Source organism: Vombatus ursinus, unplaced genomic scaffold, assembly GCF_900497805.2.
Source record: "Vombatus ursinus unplaced genomic scaffold, bare-nosed wombat genome assembly UNPS02014819.1, whole genome shotgun sequence".
Taxonomy (NCBI): domain Eukaryota; kingdom Metazoa; phylum Chordata; class Mammalia; order Diprotodontia; family Vombatidae; genus Vombatus; species Vombatus ursinus.
In genome coordinates this window covers 2122977-2134795 of record NW_020954597.1, presented here as the reverse complement: position 1 = coordinate 2134795, position 11819 = coordinate 2122977, and the positions used below count along the sequence as shown (strand labels likewise).

Here is an 11819-nt window from a genome sequence, read left to right as displayed (position 1 = left end):
AAAGATTTCTGGGCTCTTCTCTGACCTCTAATCTGGGGGTCCCAAAACACCCCAAACAAACATGACCTTAGTGGTTCCAGACAGCTGTGTGTGCATGTGTGTGCGTATGTGTATGTGTGTGTGTGTGTGTGTGTGTGTGTGTGTGTGTGTGTTTGGGTTGGGGCGGGTCTGGGTCCTCATTCCCATCTTCCAAGTGCCTGACATGAGGTGAATGGCATTTGCTCCCAGAGTATGTGTGAGTTCGAGATGAGACAGAACCCAGGGGTGCTAATAATGCCTGACCTCTCCTTCTCCCTCCCTTCTGCCCCTTGTCCTTGGGCTGCCCAGAGGCCATGAGGCCATTCTGCTGAGATGAGGACCTGCCATGGCAAGGAGAGGGCCTTAGGTAGGCCAGGGGGCACTCTCCCCATCATGGTTCTTCCATTCAGACCTAGAGCACTCAGGTCCCAGTTTGGGGGCCATGCTCAGGGCCAGTGCCATTTCTGATCTAGGTCCCTGATTCCCTTTCCCCTCTATACACACACACACACACACACACACACACACACACACACATGCACACACCACACACATGCACACACACACACACACAAGCACATGCACACACACATGCACACACCACACACACGCACACACACACAGCACACACACAGAGCCTCTCTCCCCCCTCCCCCCATATGTCACCCTCTTTCAGTCCTGAGGCCCAAATACAGTCCTCCCTGTGCGCTGGCCCACTGGGCCCAACAGGTCTCTGGTACTAGTGACTTGGAGTGGCACCAGGGTGAAGCTTGGGCCTGTGGATTGGGAGGAGGGAAGAGAATGAGTCTCTCGCCGAAGACACTGCTTCAGTCTCTCCTGGAATGGTGACGTGGTGATGGTATAGAGGACAGGGTTCAGGGCGCTGTTGATGGGCAGGATGAAGATGACCACCCAAGAGGTAATTGTGCCTGAGGAGGGAAGGAGATGTTAGCCAAGGACCTTGGTATCCACCAGAAAAGCAGGGCCTGACCCCCAGCCTGACCAGCCAGGCCCCTCGACTCCCTAAATGCAGGCTTACATTTGGAGGCTGAGGGCCTAGGTTGAAGTCCTAGCTTGGCTTCAGAAGGTCGTTCCTCCCAACTCCAAGTTTTTGACCTGCCCAGTGCTCCGTCCCTTTCTCTCTCTCCCTCCCCCCTCCCCCTTATGCCCATGCTTCATATTGTCAGCCCTTGCTGGAGACCCCAGATTTCCTCCCCATCCCCTAGTAACACTCACTGTCCCCAACCTCTGACCCTGGCAAGAGATCAGGCTGCAGTAGAGAGAGAGACAGAAAGACAGAGACAGAGAAAGGGTGGGGGGAAAGGATGCTTCAGGGAGGATCCCCCTTGCACTGCATACCTGGGATTTCCAGCTGCAGCAGCGACAGCAGCTTTAGGAGGAAGATGGGAAGCCAGCAGAGGGCATCGGTAAAGACAATGAAGAAGAAGCGCTTGGCAATAGAGACCTCCCGAGAAAAGGTGCCGGGTTCTGCTGAGCGGGCACGGGAGACACGGACCGAGTGGAACATGCTGCTGTAGGCTGCGACCATGGTGATGAAGGCGATCAGGTTGACCCCTGCAGCAGGACAGAACAGTGTCCATGGATGGGACGTGCTCGCCCCTCTTTAGTTCTACCTTCCTTCCAGACGGAGCTTGAGTTCCATCTCCCGTCCCTCCTGACGTGTTAATGTTGTTGTTCAGTGGCGTCCGACTCTTCGTGACCCCACGGACCATGCTATCTGTGGAGTTGTCTTGGCAAAGATCCCACAATGGTTTGCTGTTTCCTTTTCCAGTGGGTCACCTTTTATTAGAGCTCTGTACTATGACCTGTCTGTCTTGAGCAGCCCTGCGTGGCATGGCTCCTAGTTTCATTGAGCTATACAAGCCCCTCTGCCACAACAAGGCACTCAACTACTCTGTATTTATTCTGTGTATGTGTGCATGTACGCACACATGTAACGCACACACAGTACAGGTGTGTGCGTGTATGCACACATGTCTGGGCATGTAAATTGCACACAGTACATATGTGTGTGTTTATGCATGCACACATGCAGATACATGCCTAGGTGCAGATTGTGTACAGCATATGTATACTGGCGCGTGCGTGCACAGTACACAGGTATGCGTGTATGCATATACATACCTATGTGTGTACAGACGTACATGTGTGTGTTATGCTCACAACTGTTGCTTCCCATGTCAGAACAGAAGGTTCTTGAGAGTAAAGGCTCTCCCATTCTTCGTCTTTGTCTCCCTAGCACCCAATAGACACTTGCTGGAAGATTGATGGGTAATAGCTAATATTTACATAGTGCTCATCTTTGGAGAGCTGGAGCCCGGTTCCATGCTTAGGGCATGCAGCAGCCCCTTAATAAATGTATGGATTGATTGACTGGCTCTCCTTCTAGAGAAGGGGCTTTTAACCTAGGCTCCGTGGACCCCAAGGAGTCTGTGGATGGATTTCAGGGGGTCTGTGAATTTAGATGAGAGAAAAAAATGACATCTTTACTTCATGACTCTCGAATTGAATTCTAGCATTGCCTGGATTCTGAGAAGGCATCCATCGACTTCTTTCCCACCAGACTGCCAAAGGGCGCCATGATACCAAACCAGTCTAGAAGATTTCAATGGGGGGGTGGCCTAGACCCCCTAGGAGGTCCTTGTGAGGTCCCTTCCAGCTCTAGGTCTGGGATCCTGCCAAGGAGGGGCCTAAGCTGTGAGGTGCTTTGAGCGGGCACCCGGCATCTTAGCAGAATTTCAGATGTCTGAGATCTTCTATTCATCCCTCCAGGTAACCAGTGAGGTCCAGCCCGTGATCTCAATGGCTGCTATCCCCCCCCACCCCCAAGAGCCCCCCGTGTAGGCCCCTCACCTAGAAAGATGGCGGTGGAATAGTGCTGGGCCATGGTGCTCTCAGGAGTGTCAAAATGGAGAGGAAAGCAGACACCGTTGCTGCCATAGTAATTGCCAAAGGGGCCTTGGCTCCAGAAGGGTACCACAGCAATGGTGAAGCCCACTAACCAAATGGCCACCAGAGTGGCGAGGGTCTGCCGGCGGCCAGCTCGGTAGTGGCTAAAAGGAAAGACGATGCCTACGTATTTCTCTAGCGTCATGTAGGTGAGTAACAGCACAGAAACCTCGGAGGACAGCATGGCCAGGCAGCCCACAGCCTGGCACTGGGAGCTGGCCATCCAGGCCTGGGCATGCTTGTTGTATTCGCCAGCATAGCGCAGGTCAGAGGCACCAATAAAGAACAGGTAAATGCCCATGAGGAAGTCAGCACCTAGGGTGGAACAAAGATAGATGTGAGACCCAGCCCGATGGAGATGGTGCATGTGTGTGGCCCTGAGTCTGCCTGTGTGCACGTGTGTGTGCATCTGGGCTGCCTGGGGTATACACGTGTGTATATACGGGTGTGAGGGAGTTTGGGCATCTAGGTGCCAGGGTGGCAGGAGGAGCCATTCCTGGAATTTCAGAGCCTGAGCATCTAGCTGAATGCATCCTGCGTTCACTTCACAGACAGAGGAGAGAACTGAGGCCAAGCCATGGGACTCCTTCCTGGTGAAACCTTACTAGCGTCTCCTCCATTTCCAAAGCTAGTGATTGCTGTAATGCAGGAAAAAGCACATCTTTCTCCTTCCATGCCTCTCCAAGGCCCTTAAATCTGAGCTGCTATCTGTGTCTAGGTCATCTCGCCCACCTAGAACGTAAATTCCCTGAGGGCGTCCAGTAAAGGGCTCAGTGTGCCCTTCACTTCCTCCTGCTCCTAATCCTTGTCGTTAGGTGGCTAGAGCACAGGGTCTGCAGCCAGGAAGACCTGCAGTCAGGCACTTAAGAGGTGTGTGACCTTGGACAACTCCCTTCACATCTGTCTGTCTGTTTCCTCAACTGTAAAATGAGGATAATAACACCACCTTCCTCTCAGGGTTGCCGTGAGGATCAGATGAGAGCCTGTGTGTAGGCGCACAGTAGGTCCTTAATAAATGCTTGTTCCTCTCCTCCCCTGTATCAGCGTCCTTTTGGGGGGTTATTGGGAGGAAAGGTAAAGCAGTGCTAACCCTAAACCCAGCGAGAGATGCCCAGCTCCCCTGGCAGTGCCACAGAAGTGCCACCTCCTCCTTGGCACAGCCCCTTCGGGATGACTCACAGCACAGACACTTGATGGCCATGGCGTGCTGGAAGTTCTCAGGCACGATGAGGGAGCGCATGCACACCACGAAGAGGTTGCCCAGGCAGGTGGCGCAGGCGATGACCCAGACGAAGACACGAAGGAGCAGGTTGGCCAGCAAGTTCTCCAAGGAGGAGATGCCATCTGTGTTGGGCTGACAGCTGCGCACATGGGGGGCATAGCTGCAGTACTGAAAGTGGTCGAAGTAACTGTGGGGATGGGGCCAGAGGGAAAGGAGGGGGTCACTGATCTCCTCAGACAAAAAGCCAAGGCAGGCTGGCCAAGGCTTTCCTAACCCTCCTCCCCCATAGCTTCCCCTCCAAGTTTCAACCTCCTGGAACCTTTCAACACTCGAGGACAGAAGAACTGTCACCAGCGCTCAGTCCCCCCAAGTTTTTGTGTTCTGTCCCCGCCTGCCCCACCTTCTCAGCCAACTGCCTCTGTTTCCTCTTTCCTCACTCCTCAGCACTCAATCCACCAGGTGGCTGGCCAACCTCGGCATGCATGCTCTCCTCCATCCTCTTTGAGAATGAAGGACTGGGAGCGGGACCAGGACCACCACCACTTCTCATTCCATCTAGTTTCCTCCAGGAAGCTATCATGCCCTTTCTCTAATCTTCAATTTCTTCCTGTCTGTTGGTTGCTTCTTTGCCACCCACAAACATGCCCATGGCTCCCCCATCCTCTCTCAGTTGTTACAGCTGTCCTGTAGCAACTGACGGATGGCCAAAGTGGAGAAGGCTCCTCCACTTCCTCTCTCTCCCCCTGTCTCTCTGTCTTTTTTTCCTCTCCCCCTGTCTCTCTGTCTTTTTTTCTCTCCCCCTGTCTCTCTGACTTTTTTTTTTTTTGCTAGGCAATTGGGGTTAAGTGACTTGCCCAGAGTCACATAGCTGGTGAGTGTTATGTGTCTGAGGCCGGATTTGAACTCAGGTCCTCCTGACTCCAGGACCTGTGCTCTATCCACTACAGTGCCACCTAGATGCCCCTCCCCCCACTCCCCATATCTCTCTCCCTCTCTCTCTCTTTTCCTTACTCTCTGCAATCTGGCTCCCAACTTCATTATTCACCGGTCACTGCTCTCTCCAAAGGCACTAGTACAAATCTAGTGGCCTTTCCTCAGTTCTCATCCTCCTCGACCCTTCTGTAGCCTCAGACACGGCAGACAACCCCTTTCTGCTGGATGCTCTCTTCTGTCTAGGTTTTTGGGACACTGCATTTTCCTGGGTCTCATCTTCCATTGCTGGATCTTCACTGAGGTTGCACTGACCAACTGTGGGGGTCCCCCAGGGCTCCGTCCTGGGCCCTTTTCTCCTTCTCTCCCTCCATACTATCTCACTCGATGATCTCATCAGTTCCCATCGATTTCATTTTTAGCTCTATGCTGATGATTCTCAGAACTATTGAGACAGCCCTAACCTCACTCCTGACCTCCAGTTTCACATCTCCAACTGCCTATGAGATATGTCAAATTGGATGTCTGGTAGGCATCTTAAACTCAACATATTTATAAGAAACAAGAAACATTAGAAACACGAGACGTCATCGTCTTTCTTTGCCAAACTCTCCCCTCTTCTTCAGCTCTCGATTACTATCTTACCACCGTCCTCCCTGGTCCCCCAGGCTCCCAGTCTAGATGTCATCCTTGACGCTTCACTCTCTCTAACCCTCTCATGTCTGAGCTGTTGCCAAATCCTGTTGATATCACCTTTGTAACATCTCCTACATACATCTCCTTCTCTCCTCATTGCCTCAGACCTAGATTATCACAATAGCTACTGCCTCAAGTCACTCCTTACTCAACTCCATTCTCCACTCAGCTGTCAAAGTGCTAATATGACCAGGTCACTCCCTTACTCAGTAAGGCTCAGCCCAGTACTCAGGCTCCCTAGGGCCTCCAGAAGCAAATACAAGATGGTCTCCTTGGCGTTGAATGCCCTTCATGCCCCGCCCCCTCCACCCTTTCTGATCTTCTCACCACATCCTCTTCTATCCAATGACCCCGGCCTCCTGGCTGTTCCTCAGACAAGACTGTCCTTCTCTTCTTGGCTCTGGGCATTCTCTAGCTGTCCCCCATGCCTCTCCCTCCTGTCTCCTGACAAGCCCCAGCTAAAATCCAACCTTCTCCAGGAAGCCTAGTCCCTGACTGGATCTCCCTTAATGCTGGTGCCTTTCTTCTACTGTATTTGACTGTATGACAATTTACCCCGTATAAAGCTTGTTTATGTATATTTGTCTGCGTGTTGGCTCCCCGTTACACTGTAAGCTCCTTGAGGGCAGGGACTGTTTCTGGCTTTTGTTGTATCTTCAGCACTTAGCACACCCAGTGCCTAGTAAATGCTTGTGGACTGACTGTTGACTTACAATGAGAGGGAACCCACTAGCTTCTAAAAGAGCCCAAATCTGCCTCCCTGCCCCTTCCCTCTCCTTGACCTCGGCTTCTAGTAGCTCTTCCACAAGAAGGCCCATGAAATATCCCAAAACATCCATTCTGTGCCTCTAAGCTAGGCTAAGCATACTTCAGTTCCTTCAGTCAATTCTCAAAGACAGCTAGGGGGTGGCACAGCGCACAGAGCCCTGGCCTGAAGTCAAGGAGACCTGAGTTCAAATGTAGCCTCAGACACTTCCAGGCTGTGTGACTCTAGGTAAGTTATTGAACTTCTGGCTGCCTCAGTTTCCTGAACTGTAAAATGGGGACCAGAATATAACCTACCTCCCAGGTTTGTTGTGAAGATGAAATGAGATGATATCTGTAAGGTGCCTAGCACAGTGTCTAGTGTGCAGTGCACACTGTAGAAATGCTAGCCATTCTGATTTGTTATTATTTTTGTTATTGTGAAGCAAGGACTGGGGCCCCTTCCCCCTTCTCTGGATGGTCTCAACAACTTGGCTGTGTCCTTTTCTTAAACTGGGAGGCCTACTCAGTGCTAAGCACAAGCCTCTGCCTTTTACGTTCATGTCCTTCTCCGATGACCAAGTGTTGCCCTCATGTGCACCCTAGACCTGACCTCACTAACTGGGAAGACCCAGGAGCTGCTAATAAGGCAATGATTTTGGTGGAGACCCCTTTGTCACGAGGGTGTGAGAATTCATCGGAGGACCACTCAGGTCCCTCACGCTCCACAGAAAGCTCCCAGTCCACTGGTCACTACCCCACAGGAGGCCCGCACCACCTGAGCCACCACAGATCTGCCAAAACCCTGCCCCGTCCCCATCACCCTGCCACCCACTCTCTCACCTCACCGCTCTCCCCTTGACCATAGACAATGAGGTTTGGTAAAGGGCTTGTTCCTGACTTCCCTGCGCTGAGTTGAGCCCCATAGCCCTCCCTTAGCCATCCCCCCAGCCATCCTCTTTCAGCCCCCCTTCTCCAGCCCTCCCCCCCTCCCAGGCTCTCACATGTGGGACAGGTTGGTCAGTTTCTGGAACATTCGGTTCTGAATGTTGGGGATCTCCATGCCCTCCATGCTCCTGAAGTGAGAGGAGGGAAAGGAAGAGGTGGAGAACAGTGCCACTTAGTCTCACCCCCTCTGCTCCAGCGCTGCCCCTTGAGAAGAAAAGAATCTGGGAACTGGAGTCATGGGAGACTGACCCTATGTGACCTAGGCAAGTCACTTAGCTTCCTTGGGCCTCAGTTTCTTCATCTGTAGACCCCCAGGGTTGGACTGTTTCTCCAAATCCCAGGCCTTTGGTGTCCCCTTCTTGCCCATAACCTAGGCCGAGAAGCTCCCCCACTTACAGTGAATGCAGCTGGGGCAGGCTGTCGAAGTGGTCCACAGGGATCTGCTTCAGAGGGTTGGCAGAGATGTTCCTGCGAGTGGAAAGTAGAGAGGGCTGGAGGGGCTGGGGTGGCACTGCCCAGCTCAGGTATCACCCTGGGGTGATAGGCTGGTCTTCCTCATCATAACACCCTGCTTGGCCTCATCATCAGCAACATCACTTCTATTACCAGAGGCTATATGGTGTCAGGGTAAGGAGGCACTCAGTGGGGCTGAAGGGAGACCACTTCCTTCTGTTTTGTTGAGGGAATAGTCCAGAGTCTGGACGCCCCAGGGCTGTCTCCCCCCTCCCAAGCCTCTTATCCTTCACCCCTCAAACCACAAGGGCTGTGACCTTGGGCCAGTTACAATGCACTCAGATAAGAAGGAGGGTCAAGCTCTGGGTTCCGGTCAATAACCAGGCTGTGGGTGCCCTTAGATAACCAAAGCAGGCCAGACTCACAGCATCTGGAGGTCCTGGAGGCCCTGGTACAGCAATGGAGGCATCTCTGTCAGGAGGTTGTTGGACAGATCTCTGCAGGGAGATAAAGCAGTTCCAGATTCCAAGTGTGGGGCTGGGGGTGGTTGATAGGAGGGACAGTGCCCTCTAGCTCTGACGACGCCTGTTCTGAGGCCCCGGGGACTCCTCCATTCTCTGTTCTAAAGGCCCTCCCCGTCCCGACATTCTCTATCCTAAGAAGATTTCCTCCAACTCTGACGTTTTTTGATTCTCTGTCCTACAATGGGACATAAGGAGACATCTCCAGGCAACTCCTGAGGAGTCTCTGCCTCCTCACCCCACCCCCCCATCCCCAACCCCTGTCAACACAGCCCCGTCTCAGGGATGCTTGCCACTCACAGCTCCACCAGGCGAGGAAGCTCGGCGAAGGCCCCTTCCTCAATTGTTTTGATCAAGTTCCCCCGAAGAATTCTGGAAGGAGGCAGGAAGACAGCGCTCAGTGGGGGCCCCAGTCTGGGCTTGGTGAGTCGGCAGCAGGGAGAGGCAGGGCCCTCAGCCACTGGGTGCCACTACAGCTGCTCACTCACCTGCACTCCGGTTTCTGGCCCACGTGACTTCTCCCCCTCTCTCAGTCCCCAAGTCCCTTCCCTTCCTTTTCATCTTCCATGGTGCCCACCCCAGACTAGTCAGTCAGTTGGTCACGAAGCATTTATTAAGCACTCACTGGATGCCAGGAGCTGCATTAAGTAAGGGCTGGGGATACAGAAAAGGGAACGAACATGAAGCTCATGTTCTAAGCACTGGGGGATGAAGCTGGAGAGAGCCCAGGGAAGGCAGCCACATGGCACGAGGCCAAGAGGGAGGCAGAGCCCCTAGGAAGGACTTCTGGGAAGAGCTTGGGGTGAGAAGGAACAGAGGAGATGCCATCTAGATTGTTGAAGTCCTGAACAGGATCCCACCTCACAGCTGGGGGGATGGGGAGGGGGGAGGGAGGAGTACTGGGTGACAAGTCAGGAGCCCTGGGGTCTGCTACAAGTCTGGTGTTGCCTTAAGTGAGTGAGTCTCTGCCTCTCTGAGAGTCAAATGCCTTATCCATGAAATGGGCATAGTAATCCATGCTCTTCTGAGCTGTACCACTATAGGGGTGCAGCAAAAGGTTAGGCCCTAAGTATAGCCCAATGCCTCTGCTGGCTATGGGAAAGGTCCAAAGGGACACGCAGGGAAGGGGCAAGTTTCAGGCCCAAGCACTTGGTCAAGTCTGGAGCTCCAAGGTCCCCTAGGGGCTGCACTAGCCAGGTCATGGAAAGGACTTCCTGTGTAGGTACAGGGAACGTTCATGTCCAGGTGCCCCCAGGATAGTGACAGGTCCCATTCTCCTCACCATGGGGGACTGGGAAGAGATGGGGAGTGGGAGCCAGCCCTCTGGGATCTCTGGCAAGCCAGATGCCAGATGCTAGATGGAGGCTTGGCTGCCAGGGGCCCTGAACACCTGTGGAGAAAAAGCAGGTGGCCTGAGCTAGGAAAAAGGTTATAACTCCAGAGGCAGAGGACGGTAAGCAGCAGAAAACCCCGAGATGAGCTCCAATTTCAAGGAAAGGAAGCTTGTTAAGGTGCTCGTTGATAGCACCTTCAATTTGGAACCAGAATAGAACTCAGCATCAAATCCCATGCCTTCACTTTACAGAAGAGGCCAAGAAATGAAGGGACCTACCGGAGGTACCAGCAGGGCCAGGATTTGGAGCAGGGCAGCCTAGGAGGCATCGATCCAAATGGTGACTCTGATCATCCTGGCTTTCTCACTTCCTACCTACCTGTGTGGCCTTGGCCAAGTCTCATCTCCTTGGCTCCCAAGGCCCCTTGTTCCTACCTCTGTGGACTCTCCTTGACAGTTAGAGGGGCTTTGGGGGGAGGGAGAGAAGAACTGGCAGGAGCCCAGAGTAGGAGATTCCTCCCTCCATCTGTTTCCTCCCAGGCCAGTGCTGGGCTCCAAATCCCGCCTGAGATTTATTCTCTGTGTATATTAGTGTTTATGCTAGGCTGCTTACTTTACTGTGTGCTCTCAGCAGGCCCCATAGCTCAGCTTTAGGGTCAGCCACACTGGACCCTGCCTGCCCCCAGAGCACATGTATGGTACCCAGGACTAGCCAAGAGCTGCTGCCACCACAGCAGATGGATGGATGGATGGATAGATGGGAGGGTAGATGGATAGAAGGGTGGGTGGATGGATGGGTGGATGGATGGATGGAAGGGTGGGTGGATGGATGAAAGGGAGGGTGGATCAGTGGGTGGATGGATGGATGGATGGATGGATGGATGGATGGATGGGTGGGTGGGTGGGTGGATAGATAGACAGATGGATGGGTCCCTTCACTAGGCTGGGGCTGGGTAGACAAGGAGGGGGTTCAGGGAAAGATCAAGGCTTAGGGCACATCTTAGAGCAGCTCAGGACTTGGTTTGGAAAAGGAAAATGTCCTTGTCTTGTGTGGCCGTGGCTCCTGCCAGCGGAATGGGAGTGCTGTGGGCTGTGTATACTCATGAGGCATTCCAACAGGAGGCTCTGCTGGCCCTGGAACTGAGGCCTGAGCAAAATGCCAAATTGGGAAGATGGGGCTGTTCTCCCTGGTGCCTGAGGTAAGGAAGAATTGAGGGGATGGGGAAGGTGACTGACCCCCTCCTCCAGCTGCTGGGCAGGGGTCTGAGAGCATGAAGGGGCATACTTACAGCACGGTGAAGGCCCCACAGTCCCGGAACACAGAGCTCTCCAGGCTCTGCAGCTGATTTCTCTCCAAGTCCCTGTGGGAAGGTGGGGAAGGGACAGAAAGACCTCATGGGCCTCTGGGCCCCAAGAGACCATAGGGTACTGGAGCTGGAAAGGATCTTTGTCTCTGTCTCTGTCTCTGTCTGTCTCCCTCTCATCTCCGAACCACTAACAACCCCTTTACAGATGGGAAATAGGTCCAGGTTCAAGGTCACTTGGCTCTTAGGTAGCTGAAGTAGGATTTGAACAATTGAGTGTTGTTTCCATTGCATCTAGACCAAGGAATCCCTCAGGCTCCAGAGGAGGCAGAGCTGGGCTCAAGGTGTTCCAGCAACAATGCAGCCCCAATGCTGGCTTCTGGAGTGGGGCCATGGGGCTGCTGCAACTAAAAAGAAAGGAGTGGGAGGCAAAGGGGGAAGGGAAAGAGGACAAAGGGGGAAGGGAGTGGGAACAAAGGGGAAAGGGGTAGCACAGGGGGCAGGGAGAGGGGGCAAAGAGGGTAGGGAGAGGGAGTATAGTGGGAAGGGAGAGGGGGGCAAAAGGCACGATAAAAGTGGAGTGCAAGGAGCAGGGAGAGGGAAAGGAAAGAGGAGTATGGGTGATGAGGATGGTGGGGGCAGGGAAAAGAGACCTCTTTCTCCCAGTCAGTTGATGGGCC

General features: G+C 53.4%; 1 protein-coding gene across 1 annotated transcript; it reads right to left on the bottom strand.

Annotated features, from left to right (window-relative positions):
• Nucleotides 1-690: 690 nt before the first annotated feature.
• Nucleotides 691-10164, bottom strand: LOC114023967 (relaxin receptor 1-like). The gene is made up of 12 exons (XM_027836750.1): nt 10115-10164; nt 9785-9892; nt 9363-9369; nt 9128-9156; nt 8803-8874; nt 8407-8478; nt 7925-7996; nt 7585-7656; nt 4168-4397; nt 2893-3303; nt 1378-1593; nt 691-947 (listed from the first exon to the last, which is right to left on the bottom strand). The coding sequence occupies exons 1-12, from the start codon at nt 10162-10164 to the stop codon at nt 691-693; spliced, it is 1596 nt and encodes a 531-aa protein (XP_027692551.1).
• Between the last annotated feature and the right edge of the window lie 1655 nt (nt 10165-11819).